The 20,603-nt window shown below is 39.1% G+C and overlaps 1 protein-coding gene across 2 annotated transcripts in view; it reads right to left on the bottom strand.

The window, feature by feature from the left end:
- Positions 1-20,603, bottom strand: part of PIK3C3 (phosphatidylinositol 3-kinase catalytic subunit type 3) — a 133,644-nt gene that overhangs the window by 86,852 nt on the left and 26,189 nt on the right. For both annotated transcript variants that reach the window (XR_014711622.1, XM_084628052.1), the window contains exons 6-11: positions 19,390-19,485; positions 12,510-12,581; positions 6,736-6,840; positions 6,082-6,174; positions 1,742-1,927; positions 165-319 (exon numbers count right to left, since the gene is read on the bottom strand). Coding sequence is in view for 1 of the 2 variants with exons in the window: in XM_084628052.1 (XP_084484178.1) it covers positions 165-319; positions 1,742-1,927; positions 6,082-6,174; positions 6,736-6,840; positions 12,510-12,581; positions 19,390-19,485 (707 nt within the window). In the remaining variant the exon portion in view is untranslated. The remainder of the gene's footprint in view (positions 1-164; positions 320-1,741; positions 1,928-6,081; positions 6,175-6,735; positions 6,841-12,509; positions 12,582-19,389; positions 19,486-20,603) is intronic.

The raw sequence follows: 20,603 nt of genomic DNA, 5'->3' as shown, positions 1-20,603 counted from the left end.
CTTTTTGCGAATACAGACTAACACGGCTGTTACTCTGAAACCGAAATATAAACTTAGTATATGCCAATGACAAAACTGCAGCATGCCTGCAAGAGAGAATCAGTATTTTACTGCTGATGCCAATATTACTTGTTTCTTCCCTTCTAGAAGCAAAAGCACCTTACCTGTCTATTTCTGCAGCATTCATTCCTGAAGTTGCCATACTCTCAGACATTGAACCCTGACTGTCCCTCTTATTTGGCTCTAACCCATTCTTTATGTCATCAAAATTTTCATATTTCAAGGCCTGGACCAACTGCAACAGGTACATCAACAAATCCTTGGAAGGAGATAACACAGAGAAAAAAAAAAATAGATACACTGAGAGATGAGCTGTTGGATTATCAGCACTTTTGAGAATTACACCATTTATTCACAAGCCTAAATCAGGGTTCAGTGATCAGTAAAGAAATGGAATCAGGAACTGAGTAATGACTAGTGTAGGGTAGAGAGAGTGGTCATGAATATAACTTTGCACACAGATTTCTATTTCTTGCACTGTTTTCATTATTAAAAAGTCACAATAGCAATTTAAATACACATCTAAGGGCGTATATTTCTGTTTTAGAGTGGCTAGCGTTAGTCTTCCTCATACCTTATTGTAATCAACTTCCACTATCTGTTTAATGTAGCCATATTGGTCTTATACAATGAAAATTGGTGAAACTATTCACTTTAATGTGTTTGACTTCCATCTGTAAAAGCTGGACAGCGCCTGGGACTTGGATATCCAATGCTGACTCTTCCCTTATGCACTATCATAAAAGCAACAAAGCAATATAACAGTCCCTAGATTTGAATTCTTAAGACAGGATTTTAAATTAATTACCACCTAAGGAATTTCCCCCCTCTGCTGGTCTACCAGAACCTGTTTAGTGATCTTCAATGCATGGTGCAAGGAATGTCTTTTTGGTCAAGAATATTATGGGGCGTATTACTGAGTCAGTCAGTCTTACTGTGCGTGGGTGCTAACTAGGGGGCAATTAGTGTTCCCTATTGTGAGCCGGTCAGTTTTATGGGCTGCTTTTAAAAAAATGTGTTAAGACGACACCCAGAAGGCACAATCATGAGTGCATAGGATTCCCTATCATAAAAACAGGAGGCAGATGTAATATGCATATTAAAACCTAGATAAAAGATTAGATTCCATTAAGTTCCCACCACTCAATGAGTGTTTTTACATGGGTTTTCAAAAAGAAATCCCCCTTTATCGCAAATGTTTTATCTCATTTCTAGCTAATAGAATATCTTTCTGCACCTTCTTCCTCAAAGGAATGCAATGTCAGGACATACCTGGTATTTACAAAATACATTGCTAGAAGCATCTGGTATACTATTCAACAACGGAGCAGTTAATTTTGAAGTGAACAGGTTAGCATCAAAACTGATCTCTTGGGTTGTGGGGAGAAAGTACGATTGTTTTAGTCTGCATAGCTGAAGACATCTAATAAGAGTATTGATTTGCATTGTGAGGAATTTTGCTTAATAAAGCTAGAAGTTTTATTCTCTCTAAAAACAGAAACTTACATTGATCACCCTTTTATTATCTTTCATAATTACCTTCCTATAAAAAGTAATAAATTTTCATGTAGTAGCAAACATTATGGAAACTCTACATTTCTCCATGTGCTACATTAGGTCCTTTGATTGTCTCATGGGTGAAAGTAAAGTACACACACGGAACAGCAGAGTCCTTTAATACCTCATCATCTGCCTGTTGCAACCTGGCAACAGCATATCGCCGTACTGTTGGGTTGGTGAAATGAGATGATAACAGTTCCAGAGAATCTTCTACGTCCATTGGCTTCCATTTACCCAGTAACTCCAGTGCCTGCTTTGCCTCCTGGGGCAGGTCCCAGTTGACACATTTCAAGAACTTGGTCAAAGCCTAAACAAAGAAGATTAGAAAAACTGACTATTCCTAAGCAATTACAGAAATCAATGAACCGGAAGATTTAGAGTTATATTTTTTAGTTTCAGTCTAGACAAGACATAAGACCAGATTCTTATTGCAATAATATTAGCATAAACCAGGGGAACCCAATTGAAGTGAATGGCAATATTGTGGGCAACTAAACTTGTGTGACCACACACCAGTGGGAATCAGATCTCCATTCTATTCCAAGTTACGCTACTGACTTGCTGCATGACATTGGCCAAGTCACTTAATCTCTCTATGTATCATTGCCCGCACACCTATAAGACGGGGTGATAATTCTTACCTACCTTGTTGGGGTGTTGTGAGGATTAATTCTTCAATTTTTGTAAGGCCCTCTGACTTTAGATAAGGTGTTAAAGTGTAAGAGAATTACATCTTCTGTAGCAGAAATCTCAAATTCACAATTTATTCTCCTCCCATTTAACACACTCAATTATCACTAGAGACTATGGGGTTTACAAGCACACCAAAGGGGAAAATAAACCCTTAAAATCTGCATCAATCATGGTGGAGATTGTTGGGGAAAAGGGTCTTTGCAAGGTTTTAGGGGTCTTATCGTTGTGTTAAATAGACCCATCTTTCTGCTTAATATCACAAACTTGAATGAAAAAACATTTGTTTGCTTTTTAAGAGTATCAGCCTTACTGTTATCTAGAGTACTAAGAATTAGGGCTGTTGATTAATCACAGTTAATTCATGTGATTAACCGAAAAAAATTAATCACGATTAATCGCAGTTTTAATCACTCTGTTAAACAACAGAATACCAACTGAAATGTATTAAATATTTTTGAATGTTTTTCTACATTTTCAAATATATCTATTTCAATTAGAACACAGAATACAAAATGTACAGCGCTCATTTTATATTGCTTTTGATTACAAATGTCTGCACTGTAAAAATGACAAACAAAAGAAATAGTATTTTTCAGTTCACGTCATACAAGTACTGTAGTGCAATTTCTTTATCGAGAAAGTGCAAATTACAAATGTAGATTTTTTTGTTACATAACCGCACTCCATAACAATGTAAAACTTTAGAGCCTACAAGTCATAGAATCATAGAACATCTGGGTTGGAAGGGACCTCAGGAGGTCATCTAGTCCAACCCCCTGCTCAAAGCAGGACCAATCCCCAATTTTTGCCCCAGATCCCAAATGGCCCCCTCAAAGATTAACCTCACAACCCTGTGTTTAGCAGGCCAATGCTCAAACCACTGAGCTATCCCTCCCCCCACTCAGCCCTCTCAGTCCTACTTCTTGTGCAGCCAACCTCTCAGACAAACAAGTTTGTTCACATTTACGGAAGATAATGCTGCCCGCTTCTTATTTACAATGTCACCTGAAAGTGAGAACAGGCGTTCGCATAGCACTTTTGTAGCCAGCATTGCAAGGTAATTACATGCCAGATATGCTAAACATTCATATGCCTCTTCATGCTTCAACCACCATTCCAGAAGACATGGTTCCATGCTAGTGATGCTTGTTAAAAAACACGTGTTAATTAAATTTGTGACTGAACTCATTGTAGGAGAATTCTATGTCTCCTGCTCCCTGGTTTTACCTGCACTCTGACATGTATTTTGCGTTATGGTAGTCTCTCTGACGACACAGCATATGTTGTTTGATTTAAGAACACTTTCACTGCAGATCTGACAAAACACAAAGAAAATTCCAATGTCAGATTTCTAAAGATAGCTACAGCACTCAACCCAAGGTTTACGAATCTGAAGTGCCTTCCAAAATCAGAGAGGGACGAGGTGTGGAGCATGCTTTCAGAAGTCTTAAAAGAGCAACACTCTGATGTAGAAACTACAAAACCCAAACCATCAAAAACAAAAATCAACTTTGTGTTGGTGACATAGGACTCAGATGATGAAAATGAACATGCATTGGTCCGCACTGCTTTAGATCATTATCGAGCAGAATACGTCATCAGTATGGACACGTCCTCTGGAATGGTGGTTGAAGCATGAAGAGACATATGAATCTTTAGCACATCTGGCATGAAAATATCTTGCTACCCCAGCTACAACAATGCCATGTAAATGCTTGTTCTTACTTTCAGGTGACATTGTAAACAAGAAGTGGGCAGGATTATTTCCTGCCAATGTAAACACACTTGTTTGTCTGAGCGATTGGCTGAAAAGAAAAGGAGTACTTGTGGCACCTTAGAGACTAACCAATTTATTTGAGCATAAGCTTTCGTGAGCTCACGAAAGCTTATGCTCAAATAAATTGGTTAGTCTCTAAGGTGCCACAAGTACTCCTTTTCTTTTTGCGAATACAGACTAACACGGCCGTTACTCTGAAACCTGGCTGAAAAGAAGTACAACTGTGTGGACTTACAGGCTCTAAAGTTTTACATTGATTTATTATTGAATGCTGTTATTTTTTGTACATAATTCTACATTTGTAATTCTACATTTTGTACATAATTCTACATTCAACTTTGATGATAAAGAGATTGCACTACAGTACTTGTATTAGGTGAATTGAAAATTCCTATTTCTTTTGTTTTTTACAGTGCTAATATTTGTAAACAAAAATAAATATAAAGTGAGCATTGTACACTTGGTATTCTGTATTATAATTGAAATCAATATATTTGAAAATGTAGAAAACATCCACAAATATTTAAATTGGTATTCTATTATTGTTTAACAGCACAATTAATTGTGCAATAAATCACGATTATTTTTTTTCTCGCTTGACAGCCCTACTAAGAATGTTCTTTTTCAGCCACTTAATACCCCTATGTTCCAGATCACAGTACTAGATTGTACCCTTTGCTTAAGGCACATGGAGGGAACTTAGTTCTGGTAGTTCTTGATAATAGAGTGCACAAGCAGTTTGCAGCGTCACTTCATTTTCCCCCCAAGCCACCACAAGCAAGCTTTTCCAGAAGTAATCCGATGATCTCTGGGACACTTTTTCCCCAAAGGCCTGTGGGAAATACTTCAGTGAGACAATGCTGACTCAATCAATGGTCTCTTCCATTATGCAAAATGTCCAATTCCCAAGGAGCAATTATGGTATCAGGTGGCAGCAACCAGCAAGGCAGCTATAGAGATTTGGCAAATCAAGGACTCTGATTTTTTTTTTTTTCCTTTTCTTTTGAAACAATCTTTTCACTTCAGGAGTCATTAACAGAATACTGGCTAGACTCAAAGCACTGACAACAAGGTGTTAAGGATTACTCAATGTATGGATTCAGAGTAACAGCCGTGTTAGTCTGTATTCGCAAAAAGAAAAGGAGTACTTGTGGCACCTTAGAGACTAACCAATTTATTTGAGCATGAGCTTTCGTGAGCTACAGCTCATGCTCAAATAAATTGGTTAGTCTCTAAGGTGCCACAAGTACTCCTTCAATGTATGAAGCTGAATAGGAAGAAGAGAGCTCAGCAAAGCACATACTTAAATGATTTGCTGAATCAGGAATTTAGATCCTCCGCTAGAGGTCACCCAAAAATATAAACAAATCAAGACTATGGCTTCAGCCTTGTTTATAACTGAATACCTGCCACTAAAATAACTGGTAATTTTAACCGGTTACCTATTTCAACATTTTAACATAGTCCACCTCCATTTTCTGGGGCCTCACGTAAGGCAAATTAGAAAGATACCAGCTAGAGCCAATGCAATGCTATTCATTAAACAATCACTGAACAATACATTTTTTTTTTTTTGGCATTATTTGACCATCTAGTTTTAATTCACTTTCCAGTAACATATCCTATTCTCTAGGACGCATGTAGCTTGCAATTTGTGCTATATTTGCAGAAGTTAACACCAATTTTCTTTGGTGGATTAATCCTGGCAGGCTTGGCAGAAGAGCATTTTAAAGGAACTCACTGGAGATTTTGAGCTGCAAGTTTTAAAAGTATTTGCCAATAGGATTTTAAAAATATGGTCACTAGTCTTTACCAGCATAGCTGTTCCATTAATGAACAATATCTTGACTAAATATACTTTGTCAGCTCAGAGATTCACACCTCTGAAGAGGCAGACACTTAAAAAAGCAGTTGCACTCAAGAAACCGGAAGATAAATTATTCAATAACAATGTACAGTGATCAGTATATATTTAATACAATTAACTTTACCTTTTCTTGATTAGTAAGATAGTATCTGAACTTCCAAACTAGATCCTGTTCCTCATAGGTCAGTTGCTTTGTTGGTGGATAACTCACTATAATCTATTAAAAAAATTCCAGAGAATAATTTGTCATAAAAATTATACATATTGATCTTTTAAAGAAGTTGAGAGAATTTAGTGTGTCATGTGCCGTACTGACCACATAGTAGAATGAAGGCCTTTGTCTATCGACAAGCAGAACAAAATGGACAATTTCCCCATACTACACACCAGTGATGCTCTTCAACCCTGATCTTAGATGAACCGCCCATAGAGGTCAGGGTATCCATAGACCTATCAATCCTTGGCCCTGCTGCTAAGACTGCCAAAAATGCCAGTTAGTATGTGTGATGCGGATTCCTTCGCACTCAGGAGTGTAGTAAGACTAACTCATCTCAAAGTAACCAGATGGGAATGACTGGCTGTTCGTGAGCTGGGCCAAACTACCACCCACCTCCAAGTTGTCTTATTGACAACACATAAGTTCACATTAACAAGAAATCACATAACATCTACTGTATTCCCTTCAAACTCGACGTCAGATACTGAATAAAGTCATTTAGCAAAACTGAATCTGTATTCTTACAGACACCAAAAACTCAAATGAAAGTTACAAACTTACATTAAGCTGATCTCGAGTAGCTGCATTAGGCTTGAGATCATGATCAGAGGGCCCACTTCTTAAACTTCGAGCAAGCTTGTGATGTTTGCTCTCTACTAAATTCTCCTAAAAATACACAAAATAAAAGTCAGCGGTTATAAATATTTAACTCCACTGAAAATAGTCTTGAAATGCAACTGTCTAGAGACTCACCAACATCCTGAATAATATATTACATGCTTAAGTATTCATATCTAAAAGCTACTCTATCTTCTGGATTCACAACTTAAAGTGCATGCACTTCCAACAGCAAGCGGTCTTATTCCACTAACAATGCCATCGCTTTAGGCTTAAAATTCAATTTATAATTATTTCTCACCTCGGGTGAATGGCTGTCATCAAGGTATTTGTTCAAAGTGAAAGTTATTTACACAGCACCTAAACATGCTAAGGCACTAAAGATGCTAGACACTTTATGGCTAAGCACCACCCCAAAGAGCTTAGCCTAAAGAAGGGGTGGCCAACCTAAGCCTGAGAAGGAGCCAGAATTTACTAATGTACATTGCCAAAGAGCCACAGTAATAGGTCAGCAGCCCCCCCATCAGCTCCCCCACCCCACTCCCAGCACCTCCCACCCACCGGCAGCCCTGCTGTTCAGTGCCTCCCCCTCCTTCCCCACACCTCCCAATCAGCTGTTTCGTGGCATGCAGGAGGCTCTGGGATGGAGGGGAGAGGAGCGAGGGCACTCCAGGCTCAGGGGAGGGGGCAGGAAGGGGTGGAGTGGGGGCAGAGCCTGCGGCAGAGCTGGGGGTTAAGCAGTGAGCACCCCCGGCACACTGAAAAGTTGGAGCCTGGAGCTCCAGCCCCAGAGTCGGGGCCTATACAAGGAGCCGCATATTAACTTCTGAAGAGCCGCACGTGGCTCCGGAGCCACAGGTTGCCCCGGAGCCACAGGTTGCCCACCCCTGGTCTAAAGGCTCTGCATATATTAGATTTCCCTCTCGCCCCCAGAGTTTATAGTTAATACTGGTTCAGCTGGAGCCATAATAGCAACAGTAGAAGCAACAGTGTGAACAAGATTTCAGCACTGCAACAACTGGACTACCCGACAGCAGTGTTAGATGGCATGGTGCTGACAATGGTGTCATCAGTCGAAGCCCCATCTACATACGGGCTCCTGAAGTTGCGGCTGGACTGGCATTCACAATAATAGAACTGCTTTCTAGAACTGTATTTAGGCAATAAGGACAACAAGGACAACAGAAGGAAGTGGAACAAGAAAGGGATTTCACATAAGCAAAGTACCTGGGGCAATATTTAACTTGCCTCTCCTTAGTTTCAATATTTTCCCCCTCCTCTGTTCCTTGTTGCCTTATATCTGCACCTACCCATCTCCTTTACTAAGGTAACAATCACCCTCCTTTCTCACCTGTCTCCAACTTGCCTCCCCTTCCCTCACCACATAAGTGTTAATAGTGTAACCCCCTCCCCCACATAAATGAAGGTTGGTTACTTGTAACTGGAGTTTGTCAAGTTGGATTCTGCATATTCACACTCATGGGACTTATGCCAATGCAGCAGGATGATAGAACCCTCTGGGAATAGTGCCTATCAGGGTGCCAATGTGTCACCCCCGCCCCTCGCTCTATCATGTTCTGAGGGTGTGGGTATAAAAGGGGTGTGGCAGCAGTTGCCGCCTCAGTCCCTTCCATTGCTAAAGCAGAACCCCAACATATTGAAATTTGGACTCCGCATGGGGAAGATAGGCAGGGAGAACGAACATGCAGAGTCCATCTCGAAGAACTCCGGTTACAAGTAACCTAACTTCACTTCTTCGCGTGTCCTCTGCATATTTCTACTCATGGGATAGTTTAGTAAGCAGTATAGTAAATTGGCTGGAGGGGTGTGAAGTCATAGTTAAAGACTGGAGTACTGCTCTACCAAAGTATCAGCCATGGATGCCAGATCCAATGCATGATGTTTCGCAAAAGTGTGAACCAACCTTTAAGCAGCACCTTTGCGTGTATCAATAAGGGAAAATATTTTATCCAGGTAAGATGCTAGTGCTCTCTTAGCAGCTAATGAATGTAATCTGGCCTTCCCTTTACCTGAATGAGGCTTTGGAAAGAATATTGGTAGACTGATACTTTGATTTACACAAACCTCCAAAGTTACCTTGGGAAGGAATTTAGCAGCTGGTCTAAGAACCACTTTTTGTCTTTATAAAAACTGGTATAAGGGGTCTGTCATCAATACATGCAGTTCACTTAGTCTTCTACCAGAAAATAATAGCTATTATAAAAGCTGTCCTCACTGAAAGACAGACAAACAAAGAGCAGCTCATTAGAGGTTCAAATGGGTGAGACACGAGTTGAGTTACAACTAAATTCAAATTCCATGGTGGGACAAGGTTCCATAATGAGGGATCCAGGTTGAATTGGCCTCTTAAAAAGTTTCTCACCAATGTACATGAAAAAAATAGATTTTCCATTAACATGAGTATGATGCACTGTTATTGCCGCTACATGGGCCTTACTGGAGGGCAAAGACAACCCTATTACTTTTAAATGTAACAAATATTCTAAAATAGGTTGTATGGGAGCTGAAATTGGTCAACACGTTTTTCAGTTGTCCATAAAACAAATCTTTTTCACTTGAACTTGTAACTTTTTTCTATTTGACAGCTTTCCGAATTAATTATATCTTGTTGCACCTCAACCAAACACAATCTTTCTGACTCGATCAAAGGCATATTACCCATGCTGCTGGATGTAACAATCAGAGATCTGGATGGAAGACCTGGGGCAGCAGGTTTGTTGATAACAGGAGCATCTTGTAGTTGCTGTTGGATGAATGGAGTAACTCGGTGTACCACTGTTGCCTTGGCCCTGCTGGAGCAATGAGAATCACCCTGGCTCAATCCTGCCTTATCTTTTTTAAGTCTCTGGTGACAAGTGAAAATGAGAGCAATGTATGTATCAAATGCATCCCTCAATGACAGACTGCCTGAGCCAGCCTTGAGCAAAAAACGGACATTTCTAACTGAATCTTGTCGCAAAGAGACCTATGACCAGAAATCCCCAAATGCTGAAAACATTCTGGTAACAGAATTCTTTAGAGACCATTCGTGCATCTGCAACAAATCTCTGCTCAGTTGATCTGCAATCAAACTGTGTTGCTTCACTATGTGTTGGGCAATTGGGTATATATTTTACTGGATATACCAGTCTAAACGTTTTATTGCCTTTTTGCATCGTTGAGAAAAATCGAGCGCCTCCTCGTTTGTTCAAATAATACATTAAGAACATAAGAATGGCTCCACTGGGTCAGATCAAAGGTCCATCCAGCCCAGTATTTTGTCTACAGACACTGGCCAATGCCAGGTACCCCAGAGGGAGCGAACCTAATAGGTAACGATCAAGTCATCTCTCTCCTGCCATCCATGTCCACTCTCTGACAAACAGAGGCTAGGGACACCGTTCCTTACCCATCCTGGCTAATGGCCATTAATGAATTTATCTAGTTCTCTTTTAAACCCTGTTATAGTCCTAGCCTTCACAACCTCCTCAGGCAAGGAGTTCCACAGGTGGACTGTGCACTGTGTGAAGAAGACCTTCCTTTTATTGGTTTTAAACCTGCTGCCCATTAATTTCATTTGGTGGCCCCTAGTTCTTATTTTATGGGAACAAGTAAATAACTTCCTTATTCACTTTCTCCACACCACTCATGATTTTATATCCCCCCTTAGTCTCCTCTTTTCCAAGCTGAAAAGTCCTAGCTTCTTTAATCTCTTCTCATATGGAACCCGTTCCAACCCCCTAATCATTTTAGTTGCCCTTTTCTGAACCTTTTCTAATGCCAGTATATCTTTTTTGAGATGAGGGGACCACATCTGTATGCAGTATTCAAGATGTGGACATACCATGGATTTATATAAGGGCAATAAGATATTGTCCGTCTTATTCTCTATCCCTTTTTAAATGATTCCTAACAACCTGTTTGCTTTTTTGACTGCCACTGCACACTGCGTGGACGTCTTCAGAGAACTATCCACGATGATTCCAAGATCTTTCCTGATGAGTTGTAGCTAAATTATATCGTATGTATAGTTGGGATTAATTTTTCCAATGTGCATTACTTTACATTTATCCACATTAAATTTCATTTGCCATTTTGTTACCCAATCACTTAGTTTGGTGAGATCTTTTTGAAGTTCTTCACAGCCTGCTTTGGTCTTAACTATCTTGAGCAACACATTGCCCATGGCCACTTGAATCACCTCATTCCGCACATGTGAAAGAAACGCTTTGAGACCCAGACAGATTGACCTCAGTGCTAGTACATTTATATGTAATTGGGATTCTCTGTAGGTCTAAAGACCTCGAACAAACATGTTGTGAAGTTTTCGTCTCCCTCCCCACACTGTCTTTGTGGAACCTGTAATTGCTATTAATGAAGAAGAGCTAGGTTGAATACAATTCCCTTGAGGACATTCTGTGGTTTCAACCACCACATTAGAGGAAGATACACTTTCCTCGGAACAGTGAGTACTTTTAGCATACAGTCCATAATGGGATTGAAGTTCTTTAGGAGCCAGTGCTGAAGATGCCTCACTCTGAGCCTGGCATACAGAGTCACATATGTTGTGACACACTCAACCAAAAAACTACATTCTGAGAGGGATGTTGAAGGACTCTTTGGCATTTATGATTAAAAACCTCTTCTGGAAGGAAAGCTCTTCCTTTTATAGAGTCAAGAATCACACCATTGAATGGAATCTTTTGTGATGCGGGGAGAAGAGACTTTTTCCATTTATGAACAATGGGGAGTCTGATGGCACCTTAAAGACTAACCAATTTATTTGGGCATAAGCTTGCGTGGGTTAAAAACCCCCACTTCTTCACTTGCATCTGAAGAAGTGAGGATTTCTACCCACGAAAGCTTATGCCCAAATAAATCTGTCGGACCTTAAGGTGCCACCGGACTCCTAGTTGTTTTTGTGGATATAGACTAACACGGCTACTGATACTTTCCATTTATGAGAAGAACTAGTGTTCTGAACACGAGTGATCGGAATGGCCTTCCTTAAACCGTCAGAGGGAGCCTTCAAGAGCTAATCATCTAAGTAAGGGAAGATGAAAATTTCTTACCTCCTCAAATACACTGTTATTGGAGCCAGGCATTTTGTAAAAACTCTGGGTGCAGTGGAAAGGCCAAAGGGTAAGACTCTGTACTGGAAATGGTGTACCAATAGAAAAACATAGGTACTTGTGATGCAGGAGTCTTAGTGAAATATGAAAGTACGGATCTAACAGACAGATTCAGGTCCTTTCACTGCCGTGGGTGGAAGGAACTAAGGGAGCAATGAGAGCCATGCCCCTTTTATACCCATACCCTTAGAGTATGCTCAAGTGCTAGGGTGGGGGTGAAGCTGCAGGGGCATCCTAACGGGCACTGCTACCAGGAGATTCTAAGGTCCTGCTGAACCAGTCAGCACAAGTCCCAGGAATGGGAATATGCAGAGGACACTTGAAGAACTAAAAATATTTGACCATCCCACCAATTCTAATATCAAACTGATAAGTTACAATTCTCACTACTATTTCTCGTCTAGGTTTACTCAAGACTTAACACACTGGCAGTAGCCACAACTTTGTGCTGCAATTAAACTTACTTGAGACCATAGCAGATATAATTGTCAAAAAAGTTTTTCTCCGCCACTTGCAAGAACTTCACAGCACAACAAAATTTCATTGTGGTATGATCTGGATTGTGTTGCACAGAAAATTACTCACCATCGACATCTGGGGATCTGGAACCTTAACAATCTCAGAGCTTGTTAAAATTGGAGAGGACTCATCACCATCCTGGATAACAACATAATTGAAAGCCACAATAAATGTCACACAAGTTATAATGAACATGACTTCCGTCAAAATTTACTACTTTACATATTCAAGAGAAAATAAAGCAATTAAACTTTCAATGGACAACCAACAAAGGGCATAAAGGATAAGAAAATATAGAAAGAAATTGTTCTAGCTAATTTTTGACAAAGTTGAGAAGATTGAACGAAATAGGAGACCGAAGGATAAACTCCGTCTATTTATGTGACAAATGTAGAGATAAGTAAGTTTAAAACGTCATCAGCATTAGCATTTTAGTGAAGAAAAAAATGGATGGAAATGTTTACCAATATTATTATGATGTATCCATCATGGGAGTGCTTAGAGGGCCCCTTTGTGTGGGCAAACAATTTTCAAAACCTGTAGCCAAAACACTTATGGACAAAATTTAAATGTCCCATCTTGAAAATATGGGTTGACTGATTTGGAATATTTGCTGAAGTTGAGGGAAAATGAACACACAGACACACACCCTATACTGAGGGGTCAGTATAGAATGCAGCACAGACCACCACTTTGGGAAGCATCTTTTTAGAATTTGCAGAATGGCACAAAGCTATCTGTTTCTAGTTTGAACTGGGAATTATAAGGAATCTGCTTCCCCTCTTTACCAGTCCCTGCATTTATTTATTTATTTATTTTTAATATAGCTAGCCGTTTTCTGGATGATGAATGAGGCAGACTAATATATAGCTCACTTTTTTGCGCATTTATGGTTTCTACAGTGCTGACTACAGCAAAAACTTGGTTTTGCCCCAGTAAATTAAGTATGCGTTGGAGGAATTTTCTAGGCAGAGACAGATAATAAGTGAAGTAATACAGTAGTGTTTTTACAGGCAAAGTTCTGATATCACACTGCAAACAATATTTTTTAGCTAAGAAAGATACATATAATATGTGGATGATGTTAAGCCCAGCCTGTGAATAAATGTATGATTGGTTTTCATGTTAGATAATTTAACGTTTTGATTTTTTAAAAATCCAAGTTAAAAAAGTCAAAGAAAAGGGACAATCCTCTTCAGTTCTGCTGAACCCAGTTACAAAATTAAATACTAAATTGCATTGATAGTGACTTTAGTGCTAATTAAGATTTATGGTGCGACAGTATATATTTATTATTTCTATCACAGGAGCACCTGCCTGGGAGTGACAATCAAGGATCAATGGCCCCATTGTGCCAGGCACTATACAGACAAGGAGCAAAGATGATCTGTCCCTGTACGTGAGAGCTTACAATCTAGGTGTTAGACAGGAAGCAGCAGGCAGATGAGGGAAAATGAGTAGTGGGGGAAAGAGGTTTAGTATAAAAGTAGAACCACTTATCTAACCACTACTGCCACCCCCCACCACACACACACACACACACACACACACTTTAACCATGGCTAATCCTATATTATAAGCGTTTTCCCCAAAATATCTAAAAACATATAGTAAACTCCTCCGTGGAATGTGCTTTATGATGTTTTCCCTTTAGCATTTTCTATTTGTGCAGTTTATCATAATGCATTTAATAGTAAATATTTAGTATGTAGTATATCTTCAAATTGCTGTACAAACATTAGTTCATTAATCTTAACAGCACCCCACAGGATAGGTAGGTATCTCATTTTATTGATGAGAAATGTGAGATTCAGGGTACATCTGCACTTGATCTGGGAGAGGCGAGTCCTAGCTTGCACAGAAGAACCCCGGGTGGGGGAGGTGGGGGTGGGTCTGGTGGGATTATACTCAGAGCTGCTACTCATGTCACTGTGGACACACTACTATTTTCAGGCATTAGCTGAAACCTAGCTATGCAAGTTAGGAATCACACCTCTCAGCTCAAATGTAGATGTACCCTCAGTGACTTGACCAAGACCACACAAAAAGCAGTGACAGTTAGGATAAAGACTCAAGAGTTCCAGATTATTAAAAAAAATAATTGCATACACACACCACAGATACTGAGCCATTCGCTTCCATGAGAACAGAGGCCAGTGCTGAGAGCTCTAGAAAATCCTACTCACTGTCATTGTCTTCTGATTTAAGACAGTATTTTTAAATGCGAACATTTTGTGGTGGTCTGAGGAGAAAATGTATTACATTAAAATAAGAAACTGAAATTTTCTGGACCTCAGATTAGCATATAGTAACTCCTCACTTAACGTTGTAGTTATGTTCCTGAAAAATGAGACTTTAAGCGAAACGATGTTAAGCTAACCCAATTTCCCCTTAAGAATTAATGTAAATGAGGGGGATTAGGTTCCAGGGATTTTTTTTTTCTTTGGCCAGACAAAAGGCATTATATACATTTTAAACAAGCAATTTAATACAGGCATTAAAGAGGCTGGTGGCCCCCCATCAGCTCCCCTATGCCCCCCACGAGCCTTGCGCCAACCAGCGGACCCCGTGAATCAGCACCTCTCCCCTCCTTCCGCTGCCTCCTGCCTGCAGCAATCAGCTGGTTTGCGGCGTTCAGTAGGCAGGAGACGGAGGGGGGTGGCTGCGTGTCACATCCTCGCTCCTCCCCACAGCCTCCTGAATGCCGCAAGCCAGCTGATTGCCGTGGGCAGGAGACGGGGGGATCAGCGAGAAGGCGCTGATCTGAGGGGTCCGCCGTCAGGTGCTGGGGGGGAGCATAAGGGAGCTGCCAGCTGTGGCCAAACTATGTTATAGGGGAGCATTGCAAAACTTTAAATGAGCATGTTCTGTAACGGAGCAGGGATGTAACATCGAAACAACATTAAGCGAGAGGACGTTAAGTGAGGAGTTACTATACTAAATTCAGCCCTATATTATTTAAAAGAACCTGCTAGGGACCAGTGATGGTTTTTAGAGCTAGTACTTCACAAAGCTAATTTAGAAATGGATGGGTTTTTTATTGGTTAATTGGGCATCGTTTTCTCCAGTGGTGTAAACCATTCTTTTGTATACCTGTTAGGTCACAAGGTATTGCTTCTTAACAACAACAAAACATTCTGGCTGCTGTCTTGCTTTTTATCCATTAATTAAATTGTGACTTTAATCAGCCTTATTCTGGAGAATTCCAGAACTAGAAATCAATATTTCATATCACCTGAAAGCCTCGAATTCTATCTTTTAAGATGGTAGAAAACATTAACAGGAGATTTTCAAAGGCCCCAAGGGGAGAGAGGTGCCCAAACTCCACGGACCAAGTGGAAGTTGGGAGCCTAACTCTCCTTTATATCTTTGAAATATCTCCCCCTTCATATACAACCACAGATGAGACACTGGCTACTAAAAATCATAAATTTAGGTGAGAAAAAGGCAATACAATCATTAAGTCCGACATCCCTTGCATCCCAAGGCTAAAAAAAAAAAAAATCTTATACCACTGGAAAAAAGAAACAGCCAACTTCTTCATGATTTATAACAGTGGCAATCTTATAAAGACCTAAAATACCAAGAATTCACTTTGATATAGCAGTAAACTGTTCCAAGCCCTAGTGCTCAACTAGTGATTTGAAAGCCAAGAATTCACTTTTTTATAAGATTTCATCAGCTTTGAATATTTTAGTTAAAAACAAAAAAGTGAAGTGTTTCTACCACCATGCTGTTCTGTTACAGTAAAGTCAAACTAAAAAAAAAATAAAAAGCAAAAACTTTACTTAACAGGTCAGCCCACCGATTTTTCTAGATTGCACCTAAAATAAATTGAACGTGAAACCCAGAATAATCTAATTTTGCTTACTTTAGTTATTCAGCTCAAATATTATTCAGCAGGAAACTGTCTTTACAATTTCATTATTTTTTAGCACAAAACCACCTTTAAACTGTAACAAGAATTTGCAAGTTGATTGAGTTCTATCATTGCTCTCATGGGCCAAATTCTCTCATTAAAGATAGCCTATTCTGAAACACAGCTATTCTCTGAAATACCCTGGAGACAGACAGAATGTCATCAGTCAACAGAATAAGGATGTTGGCAGTTTTGCCTGCCTTTCAATTGGATAGGGAATGTGCAACTCTGACCCCTCTATTTCACTCAAAGAACATCAATATCTATTATAGTGTCCCTGAATGTGTAATCTCAATAATCCATGCCAACAATTGTTTACCTGCTAATTTGCCATGGAGGTCTCAAACAAATGTGAGGCCAAACCTCATAAGAATACAGAGTTAGTTTTGAGTTTGGTTTAAATATTTTATAGCATAATATTAAAGATACTCCACTATATTCCAAAACCACCATTTTTACAAATGTAAGACCTCACTACCACTCTCCATTATTTATTCTTTGATGAAAGGTGGAGAGAGACTGCCAATTTTGCAGATTATAGTGTGTTACGGTAAAGCGAAGTGTTGCTCAAGCAAGGTTCTGCTGTACCTCTTTGAAATTACAGTATTTATCAGTTTCTAAAACACTAACAAATAGAGGGTTCGATTGATCTCATACTATGGGGTTAGTTAAACCGGGGTTCCAAGGTGTACCAGCAGGATACAACTATCTGTATCCAGAACCTAGATGGACACACAGGCAAAGCTTCAGAGACTGATAAAAGCCAATTTTTTTTAAAATACTGGGGAAGATATTCTAATGAAAAAATCCTTTAAATGGATCTGGCTCTGCAACTGCCCTATTTATCCAATACAATGCTGTTTTCACTTGAACCCTATATGAAAATACATGTTCATGAAAAATTCTGGAGTTCATTTACCCATAGAGATGAGATACTTGCATTTTGGAATTCACACAGTGATATTTCCAGAGTGAGTGATGTTTGCCTAAAAGGGAAATTGGAAGTTGTGTTCTTGCTACCTGCAGACTGGCATTCCTCGCATTTTAAATACTGCATTAAAATTAAATTGATAGAAAATACAGAAGGGGCCACTGCCACTTGATTTTATATATAGTAATTGAGTGTTAAGTCACAGAATCTCAGATTCTATCAGCAGCTGTTTAACAGGCTGGTTCTCTGTCACAACACCAAAAAACAAATCTATCAACACAACTGTGACAAGTAATTTTCACTTAGACTATCACTCAGAGACAGGTGACAACCTACCCAAGTTCCATTAGATTCTATATGCTCAATAGGTGATCTTTATATTTTAAGTGGAAGCATAACAAACTTGAGAAGACAGGCAACTAATTTATGGACTGTTTTCTGCCGTTTCTAGAAAAGTGGTCCTGAATTTGTGTGAAGTAGCTTTTTAACAAGTCCTTCAAATTGTGGCTATTTCTACTTTTAAGCTGTGCCGTTAGCCACCTAATTATCTTATAATACTTAGTAAGCCAGTTTTATACCTTGATTATATTTCTTCTTCATGCTTCTAAGACTATTTCCTAGCTTGTTTGCAGAGCTGTGCAGAGCAAAGTAATTCCATTTCGTAGAGGATTTCAGTTTCAAAATTTGGTTTTGGTCCAATTCAGAATGAAAACCCAAAGATTTCTAAATTCTCTGTGAAAGGGAATGGAGTCATGACAGGTTTCATCAAACCCCTGTCCGGGTTCCATCAGAACTTCATTGAAATCAAATAGTGTCCAGGAGCCATTTTTATTTCAAATTGGAAAATTCCAATGAAAAAATGTGTCATTGGAATTTTTCTGACCACCTCTACTTGTTTGGTTTAAAACCAAGCTTTCTCTCTCCCAATAGCAACAAAAATATACACAACACATTAAGACAGCACAAATTCAGTTCCCACTACAATCAACGGTGCATGCAGGGGGCAAAAAACATGCATGTTCCATAACCATCATTCCACTCTGAAGTGCATCATTCAAATGCAACAGCAGCACTTCAAAGATCATAGACAAAGGGAGCAGCAGAAAAGCAGATATCATGATACAACATCTGTATACAAACACAACACTTTATAATATCCAATCTATATGAGCAAATGCCTGTTATGAACCTTATGATCATACCTTTTCTACAGACCATAGAACAAGATATTAAAAGTGATGTGACTATACTAGGTAAGCAAACACAATCAGACAGCCTCCACAAATACACTTACCTGAGAAAAAACATCATCAAGGTAGGAGAGTTGGATGGTTTTGTGGCTAAAGCATATGAAAATCTGAAAATCCAGATTCTCACCCCAGCTTTTCAAAATGCAATGTGGTCTTGGAAAATTCACTTAACCACTTACCTTCATCTTCCCATTTGTAAAATGGGGATAATAATACTTATTTACCTTGCAAGTTATTTGGGGAAGTTTGTTAATGGTTGGCCTGAGATCCTTAGAAGCAAGATGCTACATAAATGCAAAATATTATATAATACTGAGGAATGCAGAGATTTCATCTATTTGTTATTGTCGTGAAAACTTATTCAAAGTATCAAAATGTGTCTTAGAATATACCAATCAATATGGGGAAATAAATCTCCATTATTCGCTCAGACAAATGAGACTGTCTATTGGCACAGCTCTTGTGCAAAGTTTTGATAAGCCAATCCCGTATCAAGTCTACTAATGAAGACATGTAGATCTCTTCATCCCAATCCAAGAACTATTTTTACATAAAGCTACTCTGAAAGTACTACTTGATTTGGGGAACAATAAATCAAAAAGTTTTTAATCACTTGCACGTATTAAATTCTGAAATCTTGAACTGCATTACATGAATGATTGACTTCTGTAATCTTGTTGTAGCTATACTATTTGATTTGTATGTACATAAACAGCTGCCACTGACAGCTGTCTACTGCTATCTTGCAAAAAATATTTCATCTCAGCAGGAAAACCTGTAATTTTTTTTGCTGCAAGTTTGCTTTTTTCTTCCTAAAGGAGATCATAAAACCTGCAAGGCACATACCTTTTCATAGTAAACTATTCCATATTCTTTATCATCACACTTGACACATCGAAACTCAATCATCAAGTACATAAAATTAGAACTTCGTTTTTCACTCTGAAAAGAAAAAAGGCTAAAAATGTGGATTGTATATTAAAGAAGAGCATCAATCTTCAGCATTTTCTTAACAATAATAACCATATTTCCTTTGTGCTGTAAGTGATGGATCAAATTATCAGATGTTGTGGCAATTACTCAGTTTATAATTTCACATAACTACTTACTCTAGGACAAAAGGTTCCTCTGGCATTATATATTGTCATTCACACTCCACAACAAACATTTGCATTCAAGAAGAGAAAACAGTTTAAGTGATCCAATGGAACAACAGAGTTAAAGTTGCACTATAAAGGTGCTATGTTGACCCCCAATGGCTTCAAGATATAGTCCGCTCAGTTTACAAGTTTTCTAATTGCTAACACTGCAGATAAAACTTGGGATCTTGGAGTTTTGGGGTGTGTTGTTTCTGATTCGCACATCAACACCAGGAATAAAAATTCTACTACTGAACCTTGGTAAACAGCTCTGCACAACTCACAAGAGAATTAGCCCGCCCACCCAGGGAGGTATTGACTCTCCAGGAAAGGGAGGTTGGTCTTGGAATTAAAGCACAGTCATGAGAAAATCAGAAGATAGGGTTCTGCCACAGACTGCCAACTTAACGTAGGGTAAAATCACTTCTTCCGTGCTAATTCTCCCTTCTGTAAAAACAGGTATGTTTCATTGAAGGTTAGAATTTGCACAGTACTTCAGAGTCACCAGTGGAAAGTGCTATAGAAATGCAAATCATTATCTCTGCAGATCTCATTGAAATGCCAAGTAGCTTTTAAAAAAAAAAAAAAAAAAGCATAACTTAGGCTTTGTCTGCACTGGCAAGTAAAAGACAAAAAACTTTTGTCCTTCAGAGGTGTTAAAAAAAAACAACCCACACACACTTTCCCCAAAAGACAAAAGTTTTGTGGATGACAAGCACTGGTGTGAACAGAACTTTCTCAGCAGATGTGCTCTCCTGCGGACAACATTAACACCACTAGTTATGGGTGGAAGTTTTTTTGTCGACAAGAGCGCGACACTGCCCTCCTTTTATCACAGCCGTGTCACTAAAAGCTGAGTAGTGTAGACATAGCCTTACACAAGCAAGTAGCTGTCAACACAGGGAGCAGATGTGTTGAGTA

Source organism: Lepidochelys olivacea (assembly GCF_965140295.1).
Source record: "Lepidochelys olivacea isolate rLepOli2 genome assembly, chromosome: 5".
Classification (NCBI taxonomy): domain Eukaryota; kingdom Metazoa; phylum Chordata; order Testudines; family Cheloniidae; genus Lepidochelys; species Lepidochelys olivacea.
The sequence above is the reverse complement of the archived record's forward strand: the minus strand, read 5'-3'. Positions and strand labels throughout refer to the sequence as shown.